Consider the following 27,309-nt stretch of genomic DNA (forward strand, 5'->3'; position numbering starts at 1 on the left):
GTGCAGGGGCCCAAGGACTTAGGCCATCTTCTACTGCTTTCCCAGGCTACAGCAGAGAGCTGGATAGGAAGTAAAGCAGCCAGGTCTCCAAACGGCGCCCATATGGGATGCCGGCGCTTCAGGCCAGGGCATTAACCTGCTGCGCCACAGCACCGGCCCCCTCCAAGAGTGCTATGGTCTGAACCTGACCCCTCTGTGTGGAAAACCTAATCCCGAACAGTTTGGGAGGTGGGGACTAATGGAAAGTGTTTAGGGCATGAGGATTCTTCCTTCATGGATAAATGAATGCTGATCAGAAGAGGTTTAGGGCTTCCAGCTGCAGAGTTTCCCCACCCCCCACCCGTCATGTGCTCTCTGGCCCTCCCTCCGTAGGATGTTGCAGGAAGAAGGCAGACGGGGGCTCCTCAGCCTTGGATTCCCCAGCCCCTGGAACTGTAAAAATAGATGTATCTCCTTGGTAATTTACCCAGTCTGTAGGATTCTGTTATAGCAATATAAAGTGGACTGAGACAAAGAGATGAGAGCCAATATTGCTCTCGCATCGTTTCATCGTGAACCTTGGGAGAATGAGGGAATTTCATTGCCGGATTCCTGGAAGAGAATGCCGCGTGCACTTGAATTTCAAAACACTGAGACAAAAATAAATTACATAGTGGCTAAAATTACATTCTGCCTCTGCAGACACAAATGTTCTAATGGAACAAAGTGATCTGGCAGGGAAATGAGCTCTTGATGAGTTTGGGTTTGGGTTTTTATTGTTTTGCTGTTTTTTAAGGATGGGTAAATACAAAAGAGACGCACGCAAAAGCCTGGGGAAAATACCAGAAAAATATATAATAGGTCTTTGCTCTCTTTTTTTTCTTTCCTTATTTGTTAGTTGTTTGTTTTAGGCAATTTTTAGCATACAGGCCAAGAAGAAGAAAAATTATAGGTTTATCACATGAAATAAAGCAAAAGCAGCCCATTTGCATCTGGTATTTATCTTTTATATTAAGAAGAAAGGTATTTAACCTGAAAAGTAATAGACAAAAGTGGCTAACAGGGAAGTGGAGTTCAAGGCTCCTAAGGACACACCTAAACAGTCCCTTTACATGCACTCAATCTCAATGCTTGTCTAACCAAGTCACATCTCAACAAGGTGACTGCAAATTGGGCAGGAATCTTTGAAAATAGTTTTTTGAAGAAGAAAAAGAAGGTAGATTCTGGAAATAACAAGCTAATCAACTTGATACTAACCCACAAGATAATCCTAAAATTATTATTTCGTAAGCATTTAGAAATAAAAGTGAAAATCACAAACAACCCGCATTCAGTAAAAATAAGGCAAGATGAGTTGATCTCAGTTTTCTCACTTGAGAGCATTGTTAGGCTAGAAGGTCAAATTCAGATATAGAATATGTTTATTTTTGCCTTTGAAAAAGTCCTTCCTGCAAAGGGCAGGCTGCCATATTGTATGGTTCCATAAAGCATAGCTTGTGGATAACTGAACTCAGTAGCTATTGACTGAGAGCTGCATGACTCTGGGCTGGGTCCTAGGCTAGTCCATATCAACAAAGTTAAGATTTAAGAAGGGGCCAGAGCTGTGGCACAGCAGATAAAGCTGCCACCGGCAGTGCCGGCATCCCACATGGGCGCTGGTTCATGTCCCAGCTGCTCCACTTCTGATCCAGCTCCCTGCTAATGTGCCTGTGAAAGCAGCGGAAGATGGTCCAAGTGTTTGAGCCCCTGCCACCCATGTGGGAGACCTGGAAGAAACTCCTGGCTCCTGGCCTCAGATCAGCCCAGCTTTGACCATTGTGGCCATCTGGGGAGTAAACCAGCAGATGGAAGATCTCTCTATGTCTCTCTCTCCCTCTCTCTCTTTCTCTCTAACTCTGCCTTTCAAATAAATAAATAAATCTTTAAAAAAAGAAAAGATTTAAGAAGAAAAGGTTTTTGATTCTGTGGGTGATCACCAGGCTGGGAAGGAGAGCCGATCGACTGGATGCAGAATCCTGAAGCTAAACTACCCTGGCATGCAGCAATCAAAATGACATTAAATCCTCCTGTATAAACCTTGGAGAGACACATGCTCTTGCCTGAAGCACCGGCATCCCATATGGGCACTGGTTCAAGACCCAGCTGCTCCACTTCCGATCCAGCTCTCTGCTTTGGCCTGGGAAAGTAGCAGAAGATGCCCAAGTCCTTGGGCCCCTGCACCCACGTGGGAGAACCAGAAACAAGACAAACAATGCTCAAGTAATGCACTCTTGAGATAAGCCTATCAGATGACCAAAGAGGAAGAGATCTGCCTTCCCACAGGTCATGGAGAATGACCTGGAAGTTAGACAGATATTTCTGGGGACTCCTGCCAGGGACTTCAGGTTATGTCCTTGGAAACCCACTTAAAGACAGTTTGTTATCTGCTTCCGGGTTTGACGGCTGTTCTCCATTAATCTTAGTGAGCGTCTTTGTCAAAGAGCTCAGGAGCAGCCGGCGCCGCAGCTCATTAGGCTAATCCTCCGCCTTGCAGCACCGGCACACCGGGTTCTAGTCCCGGTCGGGGTGCCGGATTCTGTCCCGGTTGCCCCTCTTCCAGGCCAGCTCTCTGCTGTGGCTCGGGAGTGCAGTGGAGGATGGCCCAAGTGCTTGGGCCCTGTACCCCATGGGAGACCAGGAGAAGCACCTGGCTCCTGGCTTCAGATCAGCGTGGTGTGCCAGCGGTGGCGGCCATTGGAGGGTGAACCAACAGCAAAGGAAGACCTTTCTCTCTGTCTCTCTCTCTCACTGTCCACTCTGCCTGTCCAAAAAAAAAAAAAGAAGAAGAAGAAGAAGAGCTCAGGAGCAAGGGGAAGGAGTGAGATTTGTGAAGTTCAGTGTGGAAACAGCGATGCCTCCCGAGAAGGGGACAGGGCCGTGGGAGCTGGCCTCAGACACTTGATTGACTGTCCCCTGAATGAGATCAGACAAGTCCACGTGGGCCAGATGACTTTGGAAGAGAAAAGCGTGACCCCCTTCCCAGAGGTCACAGAGTCTAACACTTGGGCTCCATGAAGTTGTTTTTCCTAATCCTTGCTGGCCCAGAACAGAAAGAGCTGCTGTGGGAGGTGGTGAGCTCGCAGCCGGTGCATGGCTGGATGGCCAGGTCAGACTCCAGGCGTGCGAGGCAGTCCGCAAGAGGTGGGTGTAAGGTATTCAACATCTCTGCTTTGTGGTTCATCATGTGGTTAATTCCCTTGTACACAACGATCACGATCTAACCAGGTATGTGGTTGATCAAAGTTCATTGCCTACCCACTGGGACTTGAAGCCCAGTTCTGCTGAGTGACCAGAGTGACCTTGAGTGACCTTGAGTAACTTCCTAGCTCTCCTGGACCTGCAGGGACCACAGTTTTGTCAAATGCTAGATGGGAATGATATAGTGGATATAATGATATCCACCCCATGGATCTGCTGCAAAGACTGAGGTCATCGCAAAGCGCTCAGGGCCGTGTCTGGAGCATAGAAAATGCACAGTCAAGTTAGCAACTGATTATGATTACTCTGCAAACTTTTTAGGCCTCTTTAGATTCCTGGTCACAAGTTCTGGGCACAGCATGATGTTCACCTGAGCAGACGGCAGAAAATCGCTAGAGGATGACAGGGGGGACTAGTATTTAAGGATTACAGCAAAGAAACAGAGAACAGAGCTGCCAAGGTGCCAAGGTGAGCAGCCCAAGAACCTCCTGTTCACAGAACCACACACTCTCTGAAGCCAGCTACACTGCTCCAGGCACCCTTAAAATGCAAACTGCTGCCCCATGGTTGTGGTTCATGAAAGGTCTGGAACAGACATCTAGGGAGCAGTTCCTGCTGGGGACGGTGCCAGCTTCTCAGGTTCCTCTCCCAGGTCCACAATCCGGATGCTGTTTTCCTTCTTGGAAAGCCAGAAGGCAGCGTAGACCGGCTCGGAAAACTTGCAGTCAAATTTGTGAATCCGAGTCATGGCGTCATGTTCTACACCATAGAAGGAAAGGGTCCCCCCTGGGAAGTCCACGTAGACCCCGAGCCTGCGGAAGGGGCCGGCTTTGAGTGGGGTCTCCGTGTCACTGTGCCAGGCTGTGAACCCCTTCCCGTTCCAATGGAGGCTCCAGGAGAAGTTGTTTCCGGAAATGCAGCTGTTGCGCGCCTCTCCTTGCCGGTCAATGCCTTTGCAGGTGAGCCCCACGTAGATGCCTGCCCCGGAGATCTCCACCTCGAAATAGTACCTGCGCAGGTAGAGGCTCTGCTGGGACAGCACCTGCCGCCAGTGCAGGAACCTGCTGGGGAGGTCCGGGTAGGGGTGTTCCCAGGGCGCCGTGTTGGCGACCTTGCGGTTGTCTTCCTGCAGCCGGAGATACCTGTGTGCGGTGTCCGGGTCAAAGGTGATGTCACAGGCATCTGGGCAGACACGGAAGGCAGGGAGAGTGGTTCACACAGGAAGTTCTGAACCCAGCCCCTTCCCCAGCATGCATGAGCAATCAGACATCTCCCTGTTCTGTCTCCCATAGGGCCTGGTTCCCCCTAAACCAGGGTGGGTGAACACACAAGTCACCCCACTTCCTTCCTCCGTTGCTGAATGGAATCAAGAAATACATTCGCTTACTCATTCATTCATTCAACATGCAGGAAGAAGGTCTTCAACAAGTTCATGGAAAATCTGTACCATGCAAACGCAATGCATGGATTTCAAAAAAAAAATGTCTGCACCAAAATAAACTTATGTTTTAATAGAACTTTAAAAAATCCCATTTTCCGGCCGGCGCCGTGGCTCAATAGGCTAATCCTCTGCCTTGCGGCGCCGGCACACCGGGTTCTAGTCCCGGTCAGGGCGCCGGATTCTGTCCCGGTTGCCCCTCTTCCAGGCCAGCTCTCTGCTATGGCCAGGGAGTGCAGTGGAGGATGGCCCAGGTGCTTGGGCCCTGCACCCCATGGGAGACCAGGAAAAGCACCTGGCTCCTGGCTCCTGCCATCGGATCAGCGCGGTGCACTGGCTGCAGCGGCGGCCATTGGAGGGTGAACCAACGGCAAAGGAAGACCTTTCTCTCTGTCTCTCTCTCTCACTGTCCACTCTGCCTGTCAAAAAAAAAAAAAAAAATCCCATTTTCCAAGAACTGTTTTAAAAATGGAGAGGCAGACAAATAGACAGAGCTCCCATCCGCTGGTTCACTCCCCAGATGTTCACAATGTCTGGGGCTGAGCCAGGCAAAAGCCAGGAACTGGGACTCACTCTGGGTCTCCCATGTGGGTGCCAGGAAACCACGTACTTGGGTCATCACCTGCTTCCTCCCAAGGTGTGCAGTAGCAGGAAGCTGGAGTGAGGAGTGGAGCCAGGACAAACACCAGGTACTCCAATATGAGACACCTTAACAGGCATTTTAACCACTAGGCCAAATGCATGTCCCATTACAAAAAATATCTCAAAGCCCCTCCCCTCCCCAATATGGATCCAAAGCTACAAAGCCAATTACTATTCTTCCCAGTGCTGTCAAGGGTCATATATCATAAACTCATATTTTATTTATCCATTCCTCTAAAAATTTGTAACTAATAGTAGGTATGCTCTCAAATACTTGAACATTTTCTCCTCCAGGCCCAAGAATAATATTACCTTCATGCACCCAATTGCTCAAATCTGTCATTTTTGATATTTCTTTTGCCTTCATCTTCAGGCCCATCCCTCCCCCAACACAAACAGGCAGCAGCAAGTGTGGTAGACTGCATGCACCTCTCTCTAGCCACCTCCTCAACCCCCATCTCAGCCACCACCACATCCCACCTGGACCAGTGCAATTAACTCCTTACTGACTGTCCGTAACAATAGCAATGATTCAACAGATACTGTTATGTACGTTATCCTCCATAATAATACTCAAAAGAGAGAAGTTAATATCACACGTAAGAAAGATACTTGAGGGCTGGCATCCTGGTACACCAGGTAAAGCCACCACCTGCAGCGCCAGCAACCCATATGGGCACCAGGTTGAGTCCTGGCTGCTCCACTTCCGATCCAGTTCCCTGCTAATGTGCCTGGGAAAGCAGCGGAGGTTGATCCAAGTCCTAGGGCCCCTGCATACATGTGGGAGACCCAGATGGAATTCCAAGCTCCTGGCTTCAGCCTGGCCCAGCCTTGGCTATTGTGGCCATTTAGGGAGTGAACCAGCAGATGGAAGAGCTCTCTCTCTCCTTTAAATAATAAATCTTAAGGAGGGGGACAGTGCTGTGGTGTAGTGGGCTAAGCCTCTGCCTGCAGCGCTGGAATCCCAAATGGATGCTAGTTCTGTCCTGGCTACTCTTCTTCCAATCCAGCTCTGTTCTGTGGCCTGGGAATGCAGTGGAAGATGGCCCAAGTGTTTGGGGCCCTGCACCCATGTGGGAGACCCGGATGAAGCTCCTGTCTCCTGACTTCGGATTGCTCAGTTCCAGCCATTGAGGCCCTCTAGGAGTGAACCAGCAGATGAAAGACCTCTCTCTCTCACTCTTTCTGCCTCTGCCTCTCCGTAACTCTACCTCTCAAATAAATAAGTAAAATCTTAAAAAAAAAAAAAAGGACACTTATAAGGCAAAAGCAGATCAACTATAATATGTTTAATTTTTATTTGAATGTTAAAAATAAAAGGTATTGAGGCTGGCGCCGTGGCGCAGTAAGTTAATCCTCCACCTGCAGCACTGGCATCCCATATGGGCACTGGTTCGAGTCCCAGCTGCTCCTCTTCCTATCCAGCTCTCTGCTATTGCCTGGGAAAGCAGTAGAAGATGGCCCAGTTGCTTGGGCTCCTGCACCTGCTTGGAAGACCTGGAAGCTCCAGGATCCTGGCTTCAGATTTGCTCAGCTACGGCTGTTGTAGCCATAAACCAGCAGGGAGCAAACCAGCGGATGAAAGAACTCTCTGTCTCTCCTTCTCACTGTCTGTAACTCTACCTCTCAAATAAATAGATAAATAAAATCTTTTAAAAAAAATGAGCATCGACCTCCAGATGCGATCCTTCCTCTATGAGGTGTTAAATCCTCATGGAGTTGCTGACTATAATAAAGAATTTTTTAAATGTAATTTTTAATTGATAAATAAAAACCATTATCTATTTGCAGTGTACAACATGATGCTTTGATGTAACAAAGGTCTTCAAAAAGTTCACAGAAAATGGGTCTTATAAAAAAACTATCCGTGGATCTCAAAAAATATTTACACCAAAATAAACTTATCTTTTCATTCCATTTTGTCCACTAGCCTTTTGAAGTGCCCTCAGACACATTGAGGAATGGTTAAATCAAGCTAATTAAGACACGCATTGCTTGGGGCCGGCACTGTGGTGTAGCAGGTAAAGCCATCATCTGCAGTGCTGGCATCCCGTATGGGCGCTGGTTCGAGACCTGGCTGCTCCACTTCCGATCTGATTCTCTGCTATGTCCTGGGAAAGCATTAAAGATGGCCCAAGTCCTTGGGCCCCTGCATCCACGTGGGAGACCCAGAAGAAGCTCCTGGCTCCTGGCTTTGGATCAGTGCAGCTCCAGCCATTGCAGCCATCCGAGGAGTGAGCCAGTGGATGGAAGACTCTTTCTCTCTCTCTCTCTCTCTCTCTCTGCCTCTGAACTCTGCCTTTCAAATAAATAAATAAATCTTTAAAAAAGAAAGACATGCATTGCTTCACATACATATCATTCTTTATGACTACACTTAGAAACTACTCTTGTAGCAGTTTTCAAGTATGCCACACATTGTTACTAACTATAGTCACTGTGTCATACACAAGACCCCCTGAGTTGATTCTATAATGGAGAATTGATTGAAAATAAAATGCTTGTAAAGATGCTACCAGACCACATCAGTACCACCTAATGATAGGACAATGAGTGATGTGATTCTGGCCAAGCCAGACTTCGGGATGAGCCATTTGGTACCCAGGCCAGGACTCTTCAGAGTATCAAGGTCAAGAAAAACAAAGACAGACTGGGGAACTGACCCAGAGTGGAGGTGCTGAGGCCACATGGGAACATGGAAGACCAGCAGATAGTGATAAGAATCTGCTCCCTGTGAAAACCAGAGACCAAGCGGGCCCAAGAGTTCAACAGTCAGTGGTCTTGGAGCCGGTGCTGTGGCACAGTAGGTTAATTCTCTGCTTGCAATACCAGCATCCCTTATGGGCACCAGTTCTAGTCCCAGCTGCTCCTCTTCTGATCCAGCTCTCTGCTATGGCCTGGGAAAGCAGTAGAAGATGGTCTGAGTGCTTGAGCCCCTGCACCCACGTGGGAGACCTGGAAGAAGCTCCTGGCTCCTGGCTTCAGATCGGCGCAGCTCTGGCCATTGTGGCCATTTGGGGAGTAAACCAGCAGATGGAAGACCTCTCTCTCTGTCTCTCCCTCTCACTGTCTATAAATCTACCTCTCAAATAAATAAAAATAAAGTCTTTAAAAACAAGTCAGTGGTCTCCCCAGAAAACAGGGATATGTAGTGTTCAATGACATGTCCCAAAAGTATGTCACGAAAATGAGTCCTGACTACCCAGATGTGATCTTTCCTCTCCTAGGAGCTGAAGCTCAAGGATTAGTTGACTAAAATGAATGGCATTGGAGGAACAGTTGCTGGAACCAGAATCAAGTCCACAGATTGGGCGATAGCATTGTCGCAAAGTTAATTTCCAGGTTTTGATCCATGTGTTGTGACTGTGGGAAGCGTTAACATTTAGAAAGGCTGGATGAAAGGTGTATGGGAATCCTTTGTCTATATTTGCCAATTTTTGTCTATATTTGTCTATATTGGTTGTAAGCTTTCCATCATTTCAGAATGTGAACCTGAAAGCTTTTTAAATTAAATTGTTAAAAAGTAGATCGTCTGGGGCTAGAAAAGTAGCTACAAGAACCTGGATACCATACAGGACATGATGGCTCTTGCTTGAGCAAAAACATTTCTCTGATATCAGCAAGCAGGGAAGCCCTTCAGTACTCACACAGGAGGAACTGTTCCCTGGTGCTGGGCTCAGGTTTGGAGGTCCGATGCTGGCGCTGGACGATGGCGGACACTTGAGTTCTGATGTCATACTCCTCTGGAAAATCAGAGAGTTGGGAATGCACACCCGCCCTGGTGGTCTGGGGAACCTGGGGGGTAGGAACACCACCCCTCAACCCTGCCACCGCCACTCCGCCACCCTTCCTTGGGCTTCCTGGGGCAAGAAGGGGCCAGGGCCCGGGGACATCTCAGAGAAGCACGTCCAATCCGGAGGCAGAAGGGGCTGGCAGAGATCCCAGGCTGATTTGGAGTTCACTTGAAATGTACAACTATCAGCAACCCTGAGAAGCTGCTCACAGAAAGACCAGTCAATAGCACAACATGACGGTCCTACTCTCTCTGAGTCACAGATGTCAAACCAAACCATGAGGATAAGGGCTCGTTGCTAGTATGGCCTAACCAGAAGCAAGGCTTTGAAAATCGGAGCTTCCCCCGGGGTTTCCCTCCCTCCTCAATCCTCTCCCGCATTCGCCATCAACCACCCCTACCAAAGCCCACAGCCTCCTCACCTTCCGTGGCGAACGCCTGGAGCTTCTCCTTGTAGCTCTGCAGCAGCTGGACCAAGTGCACAGTGGAGTCGGTGATGACCTTGCGGATGCCCGAGAGCTTATCCTTCAGCCCTATGTACACGCTGGGGAAGGCGTTGTCTTCGGTGCTCTTGAACTTGCCGTACTCCTGCAGAAGAGGAAGCAGCAGAACTGCCTTGGGTTTCTGTGTTTCTTCCAGTGGGCTGCTCTGCTCGTCAGGACACTTGCAGCATGTGTGAAAAGAGCTGAGAGTGACTTGTAATTCACAGAAAATGTCCGAAAAGTGCCCGGCTCGGGGTCTTAGAGCAGAGAAGGCATTTTTGTAGATTCCAGTGACCTAAACTCTCCTCTCAGAGTAGGGTTAGAGACACAGCAGATAATGGGTATCAAAATACAGCTAAAGGGGCCAGCACTGGGGCGCAGCTGGTTAAGCAGCTGGCCATGCCAGCATCCCATATGGGCGCCAGTTCGTGTCCCAGCTGCTCCATTTCCGATCCAGCTCCCAGCTAATGCACCTCAAGAGGAAACAGAAGATGGCCCAAGTGCCTGGTTCCCTGCACCCATGTGGAAGACCTGATGGAGTTCCAGGCTTAGGTTTCAGCTTGACCCAGCCTTGGCCATTGCTGCCATTTGGGGAGTGAACCAGTGGATGGAAGATCCCTCTCGCCCACTCACTTGCTCTCTTTTTCTGTCTCTGTCTCTCCCTCTCTCTGTCACTCTGCCTTCCAAATAAATCAGTAAATAAATGAGTCTTAAAAAAATTTTTTTAAAAGAAGGACTGACATTGTGGCACAGTGGACTAACCCTGGCCCTACGACACCAGCATCTCATATCGGAGTCTCAACTGCTCCGCTTCCAATCCAGCTGCCTGGGAATGAACCTGGGAAGGCAGTGGAAGACGGCTTAAGTAATGAAGTCCCTTCCACCCACATGGGAGACCTAGATGGAGTCCTGGGCTCCTGCAGCTGCAGTCACCTGGGGGAATGGGGGCGTAAACAGCGGGTGAACAATCTCTCTCTCTCTCTCTCTCCCTTTCTCTCTGTAACTCTGCCTTTCAAGTAACTAAAGAAATCTTTTTTAAAAAAGAAAATTTGTAGAGAAAAAAACCCACAACAACTCCAGAAGAAAAACCTGTAGTTACCCAAAAGGCAGCACAACTTTATCCATTGAATGTATATATATATATATATATATATATATATATATATATGAGGGTACTTAAACAATTTCACGGAAAATGGAATTTAAACCATAAGTTTATTCTGGTGCAAAAATTCTGCCTCTCCTCTGTCACTCTCTCTCTCAAATAAATAAAATACATATTTTTTAAAAACTTATCTATGGTTGTCTTTGGATGCTGGCATTATGGATTTTTGTCTTCATATTCTGTCTTTTCCAAGATTTTTCACAGTAAACATTTTTGTTTGTGGAAACTAAAAGGAAATGTGTCAATGTTGCAAATAAGAAAGATGATCTCTTCTTCAGAATACAAGAGCTGGAAGGAGCCTCGACAGTGATCCTCTCTAATCTGTCAACCTGATAAAGGAGGGATTTGAGACGCAGAGAGCTTACATGACTTGCGAAAAACGACACAGCTATTTAGTGGAAGATCCAGGGTGATGGCATTTCCCCCCAGCCTCCCGTTCCCTCCCTGCCTGGTGAGGCACCCTGTGGACCTGGCTCCAGTGGCCCTCACACCACTGCCAGCACGGCTCCTCAGATACCTCATCTGTCCCAGCTGAAATCCCCCACAGCCAGAGACCCTGATCTCCCACCACCACACACCCAGTACCCTGTGCTTCATCCCTGTGCCTTGCTTCCTCAGGCCTCTGTCTCTGCACATGCTGTTGCCTCTACCTAGAACATCCTGCACCTTGAACTTGACTTCTCTTCCAGGGTCTGGCTCCAAGCTTCCCTGACCTGAGCGGCCCTGCTGCCCTCCCCCTCCCGTGTTCCTGAACCCTGTTGAACCAAGACCTGTTTCTCACTGTTCCTGGGAGCCCCATTCATTGAAGAGCAGTCCCATTCACAGGTCTGCCTCTGGCCCAGTGGAGCCAAGCTGCTCCTCGGTCAGCTGGGTGGACGCCCCACCCAGCCCCAGCCCGGCCCCAGCCCGGCCCCCTTACCTCCAGGAACAGGACTGTGTTGCCGATGGCCGCCAGCCTCTCCAGCTCCTGCCTGCTCTTCTCCATCTCCGCGCTCCTGAACTCCAGGTGGGTCTTGATGCCGTTGGCCTGGTTCAGGGCTGCTTGCTCCTTCTCCTCCAAGAACAGCATCACGTCGGCCTGGGCCTTCCTCACAGCAGCGAGGAGCTCCCCGAACTGCTCTTCCGCCACGACCTTTACCTCTGACACTGACACCTGGGAGGAAGCCGAGAGCCCGTTAGCCGCTGGCCAACGTGATGGAAGCAAAAAAATTATTCTATGTATGTGAAAGGCAGATGTTATGGAGAGAGAGGGAGAGACAGAGAGACATCTTCCATCCACTGGTTCACTCCCCAAATGGCCACTCCCAGTGGCTGGAGCTGGGCCAGTCCAAAGCCAGGAGTCAGGAGCTTCATCCAGGTCTCCCATGTGTGTGCAGGGGCTCAAACACTTGGGCCACCTTCCACTGCTTTCTCAGTTGCATTAGCAAGGAGCTGGATCAGGAGTGGAGCAGCCAGGACTCGAACCAGCACCCATATGGAGCAGCTTAACCCACTGCACCCCCACGCCAATCCCAGGAACAGTCACTTTTTAATGATATCATATAATAATCATTGTAACAACCAACATAAGAGTTGGCACTATTCTAAACATTACTCAGTTACCTCCTAGCAACCCTAAAAGCTAAGTAACATAATGATCCCTAGTTCTTAGCTATGGAAATGGGGACCATTCTCCATTGCCTCAAGGAAAAGCTGGCGACTGGGGATCCCACACGCTGCCGTCCAGCAGCTCAGCAGGCAGGGCCCAACCCTCCCCAAAGGGACACTGGCAACTTGGGACAAGCCCCAGGGGCAACTGGGTAGCTCAGCTGAGCTTTCAGCCCACAGGTAAAGTTCCAAGAAGGACCTTGGGACTCAGGCCATTAACATGAAGCCCTCCCAGAACCAGGGGGTTGACAGAACTCAGCCTCGTGGTCACTGGGGGTACCAGGTAAGGGACACCACCTACGCCCATCCTGGACCAAATATTCAGCCTGCAGCTGAGCAGGTAACCAGATGAAACAGACACCAAGCTTCGCCAGCAATTCCTGCACCAGGTGTTTACATGTGTCACCTCCTTGTCATTGTAGAGACGCTGAGAGAACAACCAAGTGGATTGAAATCTACATGTAAAATTATATCTCCCAATTGCAAAGAAGTAATTGTCATTGTACATACTGCCAATTCTGAGACAATGCATCTTCAGTGGGCTTAAGTCGTTGTATTTCCATGTGGCAAAGAAGTAAAGATGGAGAGGCCGGCGCCTCAGCTAACTAGGCTAATCCTCCGCCTGCGGTGCCGGCGTCCCGGGTTCTAGACCCAGTTGGGGTGCCGGATTCTGTCTCGGTTGCTCCTCTTCCAGGCCAGCTCTCTGCTGTGGCCCGGGAGTGCAGTGGAGGATGGCCCAGGTGCTCGGGCCCTGCACCCTCATGGGAGACCAGGAAGAAGCACCTGGCTCCTGGCTTCGGATCGGCTGTAGCGGCCATTTTGGGGGTGAACCAATGGAAGGAAGACCTTTCTCTCTGTCTCTCTCTCTCACTGTCTAACTCTGCTTGTCCAAAAAAAAAAAAAAGAAAGAAAGAAAAAAAGAAAGAAGAAGATGGAGAAAGCAGTCTCAGAAGGCAGACCAGTTTGGGTTATAGTCACCCCAGGGGCAAGTACTGTTGCTCATGTCTTACCAGGGCTCCGGATTCAGTGATGCATTCTGGCACCCGGGCTGGCTCACCCTTCCTTCCCTTCTAGCTCCATGAGTCACACGGGCCAGCAGGTGCTTCCTGCCCTGCCCACTCCCGATCACTCCCAGCGAACAGGGACAGAACAAGCATGGGAACATGAGGATGTCACGGGAAAGGATCAGGACCCATCTGCTCTCTATAGTTACATGTAGGTTCCTGTAGCGATATGAGACCACAAGCGTAAAGACAAAATGTAGGATCAAATCCCTCCCCCCTACACTGAGGACATCCTGAAGAAGGATGGAGGAAGGGAGGCCTCAAGTGAAGCTGGTCGATTGACTGACTTCTGCTGTGACCTGTCATTCCTAAACCTGCCCACTGAGAGCTACTTCTTTCTTGCACACAAATGGAATGTGCAGAGGATTTCATTCAGGCGCACGCTATGACACGCAAATAGTACAGAGAGGAGGGGCAGTAAACACATCAAAGCAGCTAAAGATATGAGGATGGTGCACATGCCTGTCGATGTACTGAGTCATTCTTAGGTCAAGGCACCGGCATTCTTAGGCTCTCTTGTTCCATCAACCCAGAGGGCCCTAGACAAGTCTCATAATCTCTCTGTAGCTTCACATCCCTTGTACATGGATGGCAGTCACCATAACAACTACCCCTCCCGGGCGCCATGTCGTTATGAGAGCTGAGTAGTGATCTAAGGGCCTGAATATTAAAGAGCTGGAGAAAGGATGACATTCCATGCAGTTCTTTAGGTCATCTGGATGGGGGAGACCAACACTCTCTGAAGGTTTAGAAGGCTTTACAGGGATAATTCTTTTTCATCCTTTAACCGATATTGTGGGTAAGGAAGAAATTTCAGCTTTCAGTAGCCAGTTTGTTGTAAACACCAAGGAGATAGAAAATAGAATGAAATGGATATAAGTATTAGATACAGATGGATGGGTATCCCATCTGCATGGATGGATGGAAGGACAGGTGAGTGGATAGAGGGATGGATGGGTGGATGCATGGATAGAAAGGTAGGTGCATGGGTGAGTAGATGGATGAGCAGGCGAGCACATGGGTTCCTAGGAGAGTGGATGAATGGAGTCATTCTTTCTCAGTATACAAAGATGATGCTGCAGACTCACTGCCATGGGCTAGGTGTTTTACATACTCCTCTAGATGGTGGCTATTTTCTGGCCACTAATGAGAAGCATGTGTGGAATTGCTTGAGCCTTTTTAGAGCTTATTTGGAAAGTGGCCATAAACCAGAAAGACTAAAGTTAAGCAGCCTGGCACAACATTAACCTTATCAAATATCATCCACTAATCCAGCAGTTGTCAACTCTTTTTTTTTTTTTTTCATGACTTCAGACTGCTGAAACTCAACATGCAAAACACCTTCCCAAGAAGAAACCAAGGTTATGCATATTTCCTGACGCTCTAACTAAATACTCCCAGACATTATTATAACACCCAACACACACACACACAAACATACAAAACATCCCCAATACATACTAAATATCCTCCAAAACACATACATATCCTGGCTAAGAATACATATGTAAATGTAAAAATAAAAGATTATTATTACACAACCAGTCTGGGTTCTACTCTATATTAATTTTTAAAAAACTCACTTGCCAGTTGTGAAATTTAAACTAATTTCATAGCAAATTCTGGCATCAAGGTGAGGCTACCCATGGTGTAGCCAACTGCACCTGCAGTTCTCACTTGCTGAGAAGTCCCAAGGGACATGGAAGCCAGGCCTGAAGTGCTGTGTCCTATGACCCCAGATAAATAGCCAGGTGTGCCAACACCTGACAGGTGCCCCGGACCAGCCTTACCAAAACAGATTTGTGGTTGGCTTGAAGTCTGGCAATGGCGTTGTCATTCAACTTGAGTTTCTGCTCCAGATCTAACTGGGTGCACCGAAGTTCAGCCTAAGAACAGAAAGGAGAGAGAGTTAAGGAAGTAGGAGCCCACTGCACCCAGAAGGTCCCCAAGGACAAGGGTACTTCCCAACCCGGAGGTCCCCACCCTTCTTTCCTGAAAAGGAGAGTCTGACCTCTGAAGCTGATCTCAGAGGCCAGTCTAGACGTGCAAAGGGTGGGCTGTGTGCCAGCTCCCTCCTGGGGCTACACTCAGCATGAGTCAGCTAAAATGTAGTGATCATATACCCAGTGCTGGTCATTATTTTAGTATAGTATTTACAAAGATTTTAAATATTATAATTATAATAATATTATACTATCCTTACTATAAAAAAGTTTATTATCACCCTATGTGAGATGGCAAAATAGAGCCACTTGTCCAAGGTCACAAAGCTCATCCATGGAGTTGATCCTGGGGCACCTGGCTAACAATGAGTATGGGGTTAGACCTGGATGGATGATGGATGGATAGATAGACAGGTGGGTGCATGGGTGGGTTGATGGATGAATGAGTGGGTGCATGAGTGGATAGATAGGTCAGGAGCCCAGGCCCTATACTCAGTAACTGAGACCTCAACATAGAATACTTTTGTGATAAAATGTGTAGGTTTTCTTTTTTTTCTCCACACCAAGCAGTTCTCTGATACCAACTAGGTGTCTTACAATGCAACTCACTTCTGACACCAGGTTGATGGTGTCAAAAGTGATCTCAACGTTTTGGACTAAATCCAATAACACTGTGCCCTCCCCCACTCCGGAGGCCAGTCCCAAGTCCAAGGGTCACCCTGTGCCTCTGACCCCAACCAGGTATAAAGTGGAGGTTCCCACCACCGCCTCCTTGGGTGTGACTATGCACAGGGAAATATTTTCAAGACTTCACTGACCTGTTTATTATGAGAGGACAGGACTCTGTAGCAGCGGGGGGGATGGGGCAGTGGAGAGATGCACAGAGCATGCCTGGGGAAGGGGCTGCAGAGCTCCTGTACCCTCTCTGGTTCCTTGCAGGAACCTCCACTCTATCCTTCGGGACTCCAAGGAGGCCCCATTATGTTGGTTACACACCATTGTCCACTGGTGAGCAGCTGAAGGTCCTCCTCCCTGGAGGTTGGCGGTGGGGCTGAACATCCCAAGCCTCTCACCCCAGGGTGAGGTCCCCCTGGCACCAGCCCCATCCTGACACCATTCAGGAACCCAAGGTCACTGGCGTCCAGAAGAAGAGAGCACCACTTCAGAGATTCCCAGGGTTTTTGCCTTTTTTTTTTTTTTTTTTTTTTTTTTTTTTGACAGGCAGAGTGGACAGTGAGAGAGAGAGACAGAGAGAGAAAGGTCTTCCTTTGCCGTTGGTTCACCCTCCAACGGCCGCCGCTGCAGCCGGCGCACCGCGCTGATCTGAAGGCAGGAGCCAGGATCCAGGTGCTTTTCCTGGTCTCCCATGGGGTGCAGGGCCCAAACACCTGGGCCATCCTCCACTGCACTCCCTGGCCATAGCAGAGAGCTGGCCTGGAAGAGGGGCAACCGGGACAGAATCCGGCGCCCCAACCGGGACTAGAACCCAGTGTGCCGGCGCCGCAAGGTGGAGGATTAGCCTATTGAGCCACGGCGCCGGCTCGATTCCCAGGGTTTTGAGAGCTGTGTGCCAACAAATGGAGCCAGAGAACAAACAAGGATGTCTTAGCATGTCACAAGTGCATGTCTTTAGACATTAGAGATGGGAATGAATACTGTGCCTCCTTCCTGGGGCTGTAAGGTAGCGGACTGGATGAGGTGATGCAGGTTAAAAGGGACCGTGGTTAGTACTAACCACATCATAAGTGCTCCATAAATGACAGCACCTGCCATCACCCTCCTGGTTCTTATTTTATTCTTGCTGCATGCCTTCTGCCCATTCGCACTCTGTGTTAGCTCCTGGAGTCTGGTACAGCCAACCTTCCCCGCCAAGGCAAGTGCCTGCCTGAGGACCCTGGGTCCCCCTGCCCTGACCTTGCTTCAGTCCTGCCTCCTAGGACTCACTAAACCACTTCTGCCGAGCAGTGCGCCCAGGCACGAAGCCTCACCTTTGGCAGCTCCAAAGTCCACGGCCCTCTTACCCAAGGGCAGGAGATAGCCAAATAACACGAAGCAGCTTTCCCTGCTCTGCATAGCTTCTGTCTCCATTGAAAGATGTGAGTCACTCCGCCCCAAGAGACCTCAGAAGGCATAGACTCTCTGGCCACTGTCCTGCTGAAGCCTGGCGGGATTCCAGGCCCCCAGGGAGGGACGGAGCTGTGGGTAAGGGACTCGCTTCACCAGGACACCCTGCAGAAGGCAGACAGCCCTTGCTCAGGCTCTAGGTCGCTTCCTTGGAGCTGAGGGAACCCCAGGGACCTCTCACTGCTGAGACTTGAGATCAGATGCCTGGGGGTAGGGAGTAGCAACAAGGACGGGCTGGCCATGCTGGAATCTTATGCAGCTTCCCTGCCTCTTGGGGAGAAGGAAGAAACATGAACTGTCTGTTTCAAGGTGGCCTAGGGCACAGAACACGCCCTGCCAATGGACTCATGTGGCCCCAAGAAAGTAGACTCAATAACAGGTTAAAGAAAGTGGTTGGCCCCAGGACAAATGGTCAGGAGGCACCCAGGGTACCCAGCGAGGAGCCTCTCTTCTGTCTGCAAATGACCATAAAAGGAGAGAAGGCCTCCTGAGCACTGAATGGGGACCTCTCGGAGTGAGTCACCCCCAGGCAGGCACTCCCAGTGACCACACAAAGTGGAGCCGCCCTGGGAGACCCGACTCTCCGGTTATTCCAGTCCCTAGAAAATGAGGGGGTTGCCTCCGCCTCTGGCTTCGGGTTTCCCACGATGTTGGTCCAACACACATCTCAGGCCAGGGCGAGCCCCGCCTGGAGCACGGACTGTGGTGCCCATGAGTGTGGCCAGCCCTGCAGGGAGGGGCTCAGGGAGTTCCATCCATGGCCACAAGGCGATGAGTAATGGGTACAAGGCACAATGTCCAGATCTAAAGATCTGTCACTAGCTCCTGTATGCTCTTGTCTGATCGTTTATGATGGAACAAGGACATAAGCCGACGCCAAACTTGCAAAACCTATACGGAGAAACTCACCTCCATCCCTCACCCCTCTAGACCCCCAGCCCACTTCTGCCACATGGTTGGTCTGTGTGCACGTTGGTCATCGGTCACCCACCTCTGCGAATTTACTTTCCCTGAATAAATTCGTTTTGGCTTGGAGTTCTTATCCTGTCTCCTCTCTGTTCTGTGCCCCTTCTCCTTACAATTTAACTGTCTGGTGTAAGGCTGAGGGATACATTGAAAGAACTGATCTTTTGCCTGACTACGGAACTTAGGGGGCACTTAAGATCTGGTGGCCATGGGGTCAGAGGGAAAGAGAAGAGAGAAGAAAATCCCAGATTATGTCAATCATATATATAATATATTTTATAGATATATTATATATTATAATATTATATTATATATATTATATATTATATACGATTGACATAATATATATTCTATATTAATATATAATATATATATTATATATATTCATTGTATGTCCCAGGTACTCTGATGGGAGGCACGGAAGCCTTAACAGCTAGGCTAACCATCCACCCGCAGTTGTCATATATTTCCAACCACGAGAGGTTAACCCTCCTGGAGAGCTGGTGGCATCCAGCTCCACCCACACCCTGACACTGTTCCTGATGAATTGGCCAGACCGGTCAAATAAGACACATACTCCCTGCTCTTGAGATGCTTAAAGTCTGATCAAGCATTTAAGAAAAAGAAAAAAAAAGCTATATGCATTCCTCTGAATTTCTGGAAGAACTTCCTTCCCGGAGTGGCCACACTGATGTGCCTTTTGGTCGCCAGCAAAGGGACTGGGAGTGATGCTGGCTAACTGTATCCCAGACAAGAATGGATACCCTTGGGGCCGGCGCCGCGGCTCACTAAGCTAATCCTCCACCTAGCGGCGCCGGCACACCAGGTTCTAGTCCCGGTCGGGGCGCCGGATTCTGTCCCGGTTGCCCCTCTTCCAGGCCAGCTCTCTGCTGTGGCCAGGGAGTGCAGTGGAGGATGGCCCAGGTGCTTGGGCCCTGCACCCCATGGGAGACCAGGAGAAGCACCTGGCTCCTGGCTTCGGATCAGTGCGGTGCACTGGCCGCAGTGTGCCGGCCGTGGCGGCCATTGGAGGGTGAACCAACGGCAAAGGAAGACCTTTCTCTCTCTGTCTCTCTCTCTCACTGTCCACTCTGCCTGTCAAAAAAAAAAAAAAAAAAAAAAAAAAAGAAAAGATACCCTTGGATCTAAATTTTAAAAAAAGTGTCCACACAGCCAGCATCCAGTTTGGATCAGCCCACTCCAGATGCCAGTGCCAAGTCTGGTTCTGGAACCAGCGCTGAGGTTGAAGGTGGTAGGCTGGCACAAGTGCTCCTCCCAAAGACCCTCAACAAGGCCAGCTCAGGTCTTCCCTTCTCTGAGAACCTTGTCCTGACCCCACTCCCACGGACAGCTCCCTCCTCTGACCACGTGACCATTGTGCTACCCCGGCTCTCGGACACTGCCAAGGAGCAGGGTACGTGCCTTGGTGTCCTCACTACAGGGAGGCTCCCAGAGGGCAGGCACTGAGCCCTCAATAATGAAGAACTTCGTGGGTCAGAACAAACGGGAAAGGGGGTCACAGAGGGAGCCTAAATTTTACCACATAATATACACACCCCACGAGTACAAGATCTCATTTTTTGTTTAAAAGATTTATTTGAAACAGAGAGAGTGAGAGAATCGTCCATCTGTTGGTTCACTCCACAAATGGACACAATGGTTGGAGCTGGGCCGATCTGAAGCCAGGAGCCAGGAGCGTCTTCTGGGTCTACCATGTGGGTACAGGGGCCCAAGGATTTGGGCCATCTTCTACTGCTTTTTCCCAGGCACATTAGCAGGGATCTGGATCAGAAGTGGAGCAGCCGGGACTCGAACCACTGCCCATATTGGATGCCAGTGCTGCAAGCAGTGACTTTACCTAGTATACCACAGTGCAGGCCCCCAAGACCTCATTTTTTGGGATTCAGAGAAGGTGGGAGGAGTGAGCAGCTGCAGGTCAGACCAGCTGCTGTTAAGACCAAGGCGGTGGCTGGCGCCACGGCTCAATAGGCTAATCCTCCACCTGCGGCACTGGCATCGGGGCACCGGTTCAGCACGGTGTGCCGGCCGCAGCAGCCACTGGGGGGTGAACCAACAGAAAAGGAAGACCTTTCTTTCTCTCTCACTGTCCACTCTGCCTGTCAAAAAAAAAAAAAAAAGAGACCAAGGTGGGTGGTCTATTGCTCCACTTCTGGTCCAGTTCCCTGCTAGCGTGCATGGGAAAGCAGCAAAAGACGGCCTGAGTACTTAGATCCCTGCCACCCACACGGGAGACCCAGATGATTCCCCTGGCTACTAGCTTTGGCCTGGCCCTGCAATGACCATTGCTGCCATTTGGGGAATGAACCAGTAATTGGAAGCTTTCTTTCTCTCTCTCTCTCTCAATCTGCTCCCACCTCCCCCCACCATAACTCTGCCTTTCAAATAAGCAAATAAATCTTTTTTAAAATTAAATTAAACTTAAAATGACCAAAGGGGGCTTCAGGAGCTGGGCTCAGGGGAAGGGCTGAACAGGTCCCAGTAAGGAATTCTGGGATGTCAGCTGCGTAGAACAAATCATCAAGAACACCCGCCTCCTCTCGAAGCCCAGAGTCTTGTCCCCAGCCTGGCTGGAGACCGTGGGAGCTGAGAAATAACTTGTAAGTCACTCTGTGGCACTCAGCTGAGCCTCAGCTGCCTTGTGCTCCTGTGGCTGACCTTGCCATGTCCAGTTCCCACTACACAACGTGCCTACCTGAATAATCAGCCCTTAACACGCTCCAACGTGACCTTCAGCAAGAAACCACAGCAGGCAGGGGCTAGTTGAAGGGAACGAGGGCTTCCGGGGCCTTGGCTCTGTTGATGACACTTTGAAAACAGTGCTGTGCCTTCTCAGCTCGGCCCTCAGGCCCCTAGCAAGGAGTGTTTTGACGCCTAAGATGTGGTGGCGCTCCCTGGGATGTGGCTGCACTTCCGGAACTAGGTTGATCCCTGAGCTGAGGTTGGGGACTGCGGGCTTCGGGGCTGTGGCGCTGTATCTGCTGGTGGCTGCGTCTCAACCCTGCTGCTGCCCTCAAGTCCCTCTCCCGGGTGTCCTTACTTTACGGTGCACAGCTGTCTGCGAGGACATCTGCGTTTGGGGTGCTGCGCCTGCTCCACACACAGCTCCCCCTGCTCAGAACGATAATCGCTCCGTTTAAAAGTCGCGCCTTGTCTATATTGGCACAAGCACAGGTCATTTCTGAAAGGAGCCAGGAAAGTGTCCACAGCGCCCACCCCTGACGAGAGGAGGGAAATGCAGGGAGCCAGGGTGGGCAGCAGATGCTCTTATCCTAGGAAAAATTATTGTGTTGTTCTGTGGCTGTTTTTCAACATCTTTGTGTATCCCTTTTGCAGTTAAAAAATGCGAAATTCAGATACGACACCCAAAGTGGATAAAAGGGAATAGCAATGCATTTGTCTTAATATCTCTGGTGTTAAAAAACAAAGAAGTTAGATACTGGGAGTTTGGAGATCTTTCTTCTAGAGACTTCCACGGCTCACTCCGTGATTCAGTGGACAGCGTGAGCTTGGATAAGCATAGTGGAGATTATAAGTTATTCCAGGGTTGGATGAGCAAATGCACAGAAAGCAGCTTGCTCACGGCCATGGTCGAGGACGGCTGCTTTCCTCGGCAACGTGGAGCTTTGTCCCCGACCTATTGCTGACCTGTCTGCTCTCCTGACGGGGACGCTCCCTCATACCAGAAATGCGGGAAGCAGTTAGCCAAGTGGCTTCTTGGGCCAGACCTCGTGGCTCCCTGGCATCTGGAATACAGAGCTTTCTAGAACAACTCCCACCAGCACCGGCTGGAACCTGCATCCAGGGATAGGCATACACGGGCAGCCCCGGGAGAGGAAGCCCCTCTTCCCAGACCATTTGTCAAGCAGCTGCTGTGAGTGAGCCGGGGGAGTGCAGGACTGAGTGCACAGGAAGCTACCGTGTGTGTGTGTGTGTGTGTGTGTGTGAGAGAGAGAGAGAGAGAGAGAGAGAGAGAGAGAGAGAGAGAGAGAATACAAGGAATGTGGGACAAATGTCAGCAGCCGGTCCCTCTGGAAAACACAAAGTGCCAAGCCAGGGAGTGGCCACATGAATTCCCAAGGACTCCTTGAGGCTCTCAGCTTAAGGGCAGAGACAAGCTGGCTGTTCTAGACTCCATTTCCTTATCTGCTAGGAAGAAAACCACAGGCTCTCCTGACACCTGGGGAGTTCTATTTTCCCTAAGTTAAACAGTCCGTGGCATTACGCCTGGAGGTGAGTCTCAAGTTCTGTGTCATCTTAGCCTTGTTCAAAAGCTCTGGAATCACTTATCTCTAGCATCAAGAGAGATGAAGGGAGAACTTTTGTCTTTTCTCCTGAATGTCTGCTCCGGTGTGCACTTCACGGGAAAACAGCAGGAAGCTGGCAACCAGGAGGAGAGACAGACGCAACAGGGACAGTGGGACAGAGGTGAGGCCAGAGTGACCCACTTTTAACCAGCTTCCACAGCCTAGGGTCACAGATAGTTCCACAGGCCAGGACGCAGAAGTGACATTAGCAGACGCAGGAGCGGCAGCATGGCTGGCCTCCCGCTGGGGACCCCATCTCCGTCCACCCTCTCCCCAGTGGACGGACCCCAAAGCACTCGCCTCCTTGTCCCTGCGGGCTGCGTCCAGGGAGACGGTGGCATGGTCCCTGTGCTGGTCCTGGCTGCACTCCTGGCAGATGCACTGCTGATCCGGGCAGCAGAAGGCGACTATCGGGCTGCGGTGGGCAGGGCAAGTGTGCAGGTCACGGTCCTTGGCCGGCTCGGTCAGCTGGTGGCTGTGCAGTTTGCTGTTCTCCTGGTGCGGCCGCAGGTGCTCCTCACAATAATTCACCATGCAGGTCAGGCAGGACTTCACCGCCCTCACCCTACGGTCCCCAAGGCAGAAGTCACACAGGATCCCCTCCCCGCTCTCGCTGCCAGGAGCCCCTTGCTCCCCAGGGCTGCTGTCCACCTCCTCCGGGCAGCCCGCATCCTCCTCTTCTACGGGGCTGGCTGATCCAGAGTCTGGGCTGAGGGGGACCAGAGGGTGAGCAGTGGCCCCCGGCAGGGGCCCCGGAGTCATCAGATCCAGCTCTGCCATCTGGGAGGCTCTGCTGCCCGAGCGCCTTCCTCTGCCCCTCTGGCACCAGGGATCTGTGCGGCTCAGGTCTGCCAAGAGAACCACGCCCAGATGACTGCAGCCGCCCCGGGAGCTTAACTGTTTCCTCCCTCCGTAAGGAAGCCCAGTGACTTTCGAGCGTGCACAGGGCTGGGACGGCAGCCAGCTGCAGTGACAAGGCGGCTGCACCGCTCCCGCTCCGGACCGACGGCGGCTCAGGAAGTCCGGCTCCCAGGCTCAGGCCCCTCCTCCGGTCCACCCACCCCCTGAAACTTCTCTTCTGGGGATCTCCGGTCCCCGCCCCTCAGCGCCGCCGACACCCATGTGCGTCTGTGGCTGCTCCAGAAAGAACTGGAGATTCCTGAGCTCTGCTGTGAGCCTGCGAGGCTCCCTGTGGGCTGACACGAGGTGAAAGGTTTCATTTTCCCTCTTTCAAAGGGATCCAAGATGCCAGGGCTCCAGCCTCCGGGCAACCATTTATTTGTCCCGTGCTGTCTCCTAGAGGTGGGTGTGCACAGGATGCCTGCCTCTGGCCTTGACCTTCCCCTGCATGGAGCTTCCCGTGAGCATTCCAGGAGGCAGCCCTTCCCTGGCTACTCAGTGGGGTTCCTTTGTTCCAGCGGCCGGAACTCAGTAACACAGACTGGTTGGTTTCGACAGCAGAAACTTACTTTCTCACTGTTCCCGCAGGCTGAAAATCTGCTTTCTCCTGAGAGCTCCCCCTTCTTGGCCTGCAGGTGGCTGTTCCTGCAGTCTTCACACTTGCTCCCCTCTGCACCTGTCAGTATCCTAATCTCTTCTTACATGAACACCCCCGAGACTGGGTTAAGGCGCACCCCCCCAAAGACCTCATTTCACCTTACTAGCCTGTTTAGAGACCCTGTCTCCTGGCCAGTGCTGTGGTATAGTAGGCTAAGCCTCTGCCTGCAGCACCAGCATCCCCTATTGGGCACTGTTTCATGCCCAGCTTCTCCTCTCCTGGTCCAGCTCTCTGCTACTGGCCTGGGAAAGCAGTGCTTGGGCCCCTGCACCCACATGGGAGATCTGGAAAAAGCTCATGGCTCCTGGCTTCAGATCAGCCCAGCTCCGGCCGTTGTGGCCTTTTGGGGAGTGAACCAGCAGTTGGAAGATCTCTCTCTCTCTCCCCCCCCCCATATGTGACTCTGCCTCCCAAATAAATAAATACATCTTTAAAAAATAAAATAAAGAAGACTCTCCAAGTACAGTCACATGCTGAGGTGTTGGAGGTGAGGACCTTAACACAGGAGGCTGAGAGGTGGAAGGGACACAATTCAGCTCATCAGGCAGGGCCAGGGTGAGGTGGGTATGCCTAAGGGGATCTGAGATGGGCGTGGCCAGGGGTGAGCTGGGCATGGCCAGGGTGAGATGGGTAGCTTCTGACTCTTTGAAAGGAGCGCCAAGGCGTGCCTCCTGGATGGAGGATACAGGAGGGTACTTTGGCAAGTTTCAACCCAATTCCCTGCTGATACAAGCACTCCACAACCACCACCCACCAGCAACCAGGGCTCTGGAGCATCTCGTGGTGGTCTTAGTCTCTACCTGGGTGCTTTGTTGTGCCTTGCACCTAATCTGAAACTTGACTGTCCCCTACAGACACTGGTTCTCCTGCCACTCCCAACGGGGGCTGTTCCTTTTCTCACCTCCTCCATATCTCAGAGCCCAGACTAGGGGTAAGGGAGTCCTCCCAACACCCTGTGGAAACACCCAGAGCCCCCAACCCCAGCTCACACTGCCCTCTCCTCCAACCTGGCTATCTTCTACCAGCCTCTGGGTCACTCACTTTAGTGATGGAAGAGCCAAGCTCCTGTAACACAGCCCCACCCCCTCCAATCCCCAACTCTGTTTTCATTCTCAGAATTTCTCTTTCCGAACGCTCCTGCCACCCACCCTATGATATGCCTAGATTTCATTTGACTTTTAATTGTAAAATGCACATATACACATATAACAAAACATACCATTGTAACTATTTTTTTTCTTTAGATGTATTTATTTACTTGAAAGAAAGAGCAAGAGAGAGAAAGGGAGAAAGAGAGAGATCTTCCATCTGCTAGCTCATCCCCCTAAATGGCCGCATAGCCAGGACTGGGCCAGGCCAAAGCCAGGAGCTCCATCCTGGTGTCTCACATGGGTGGCAGGGATCCAAGCACTTGGGCTATCATCTACTGCCTCCCATGCACACTAGCAGAGAACTGGATCAAACCAGCACTGTGATGGGCTTGTTTTACTAGCCATAATGCCCTTATTTTTTTTAAGCTTTATTTATTTATTTGAAAGTCACAGTTACTCAGAGAGAGGAGAGGCAGAGAGGTGGGGGAGGAGGGTCTTCCATCCAATGGTTCACTCCACAGATGGCCGCAACAGCTGGAGCTGTGCCAATCCGAAACCAGGAGCCTCTTCCTGGTCTCCCACATGGATGCAGGGGCCCAAGGACTTGGGCCATCTTCTACTGTTTCCCAGGTCATAGCAGAGAGCTGGACAGGAAATGGAGCATCTGGGTCTCGAACCAGCACTTATATGGGATGCCGGCGCTTCAGGCCAGGGCTTTAACCCACTATGCCACAGCGCTGGCCCCAATAATGCCCTTCTGTTTCATTCATGTCCTCACACCTCGGTTCTTTATTCACCAGAAACCTCTATCACCCTACTCATTACCCATTTGTTTAAATGTCCCATGGGACAAATGCTTCAATTTCCTCAGATGTTAACTGGACACCACTAGCTTAATCTATCCCCAAGGATTCAGCCTTGCATGAAATACAGTGCCTCTCTCATCTTCTCCAAACCCCAAACCAAAACATTTTCACCTAGATTTTTTTTTTTCCTAAGTCAAACCTGTCACCAGGAACTGTAGGCCAAACTGTGATTTGCTATTCCTTTCCAGAACTGATGGAAAGACTTGGGTAAATCAAGAAACTCCACAACAACAAAACAAACAACCCAGTTAAGAAATGGGCAAAAGGCCGGCGCCGCGGCTCACTAGGCTAATCCTCTGCCTTGCAGCGCTGGCACACTGGGTTCTAGTCCCAGTTGGGGCGCCGGATTCTGTCCCGGTTGCCCCTCTTCCAGGCCAGCTCTCTGCTGTGGCCTGGGAGTGCAGTGGAGGATGGCCCATGTGCTTGGGCCCTGCACCCCATGGGAGACCAGGAGAAGCACCTGGCTCCTGGCTTCGGATCAGCGCGGTGCACTGGCCACAGCGCGCTAGCCGCAGCGCGCCGGCCGCGGCGGCCATTGGAGGGTGAACCAACAGCAAAAGAAAGACCTTTCTCTCTGTCTCTCTCTCACTGTCCACTCAGCCTGTCAAAAAAAAAAAAAAAAAAAAAAAAAAGAAAGAAATGGGCAAAAGACTTAAACAGACATTTTTCAAAAAAGGAAGTCCAAATGGCCAACGGACACATGAAAAAATGCTCAGGATTACCAGCTGTCAGGGCAATGCAAATCAAAACCACAATGAGGTTTCACCTCGCCCCAGTTAGAATAGCTTTCATACAGAAATCAACAAACAACAAATGCTGGCAAGGATGTGAGAAAAAGGGTACCCTAATCCATTGTTGGTGTGAATGTAAACTGGTACAGCCACTATGGAAGACAGTATGGAGATACCTCAGAAATCTGAAAATAGACCTACCATATGACACAGCCATCCCACTACTGGGAATTTACCCAAGAGAAATGAAAACTGTAT

At 50.6% G+C, this 27,309-nt stretch overlaps 1 protein-coding gene across 2 annotated transcripts; it reads right to left on the reverse strand.

Annotated features, from left to right (window-relative positions):
• Positions 1-733: 733 nt before the first annotated feature.
• Positions 734-23,955, reverse strand: TRIM16 (tripartite motif containing 16). Of its 2 annotated transcripts, XM_002718818.6 has the most exons (6): positions 23,106-23,955; positions 15,238-15,333; positions 11,656-11,889; positions 9,512-9,677; positions 8,944-9,039; positions 734-4,398 (listed from the first exon to the last, which is right to left on the reverse strand). In XM_002718818.6, the coding sequence occupies exons 1-6, from the start codon at positions 23,583-23,585 to the stop codon at positions 3,815-3,817; spliced, it is 1,656 nt and encodes a 551-aa protein (XP_002718864.3). In that variant the 5' UTR covers positions 23,586-23,955; the 3' UTR covers positions 734-3,814. The 2 variants fall into 2 exon arrangements, with proteins under 2 accessions (XP_002718864.3, XP_089174549.1); XM_089318423.1 differs by lacking the exons at positions 15,238-15,333; positions 23,106-23,955 and adding an exon at positions 13,394-13,530.
• Between the last annotated feature and the right edge of the window lie 3,354 nt (positions 23,956-27,309).

This window comes from Oryctolagus cuniculus, chromosome 17 (assembly GCF_051225735.1).
Source record: "Oryctolagus cuniculus isolate XC-2025 breed Fujian yellow rabbit chromosome 17, ASM5122573v1, whole genome shotgun sequence".
NCBI classification, from domain to species: domain Eukaryota; kingdom Metazoa; phylum Chordata; class Mammalia; order Lagomorpha; family Leporidae; genus Oryctolagus; species Oryctolagus cuniculus.

Coding starts and splice junctions, on each gene's coding strand:
- TRIM16 (XM_002718818.6), bottom strand. CDS start 23,585: ATGGCAGAGCTGGATCTGATGACTCCGGGGCCCCTGCCGGGGGCCACT. Junction 11,890..15,237: donor CCAACCACAAATCTGTTTTG/GTAAGGCTGGTC, acceptor GCTTCCTCCCAG/GTGTCAGTGTCAGAGGTAAA. Junction 9,678..11,655: donor ACACAGTCCTGTTCCTGGAG/GTAAGGGGGCCG, acceptor CCTCTTCTGCAG/GAGTACGGCAAGTTCAAGAG.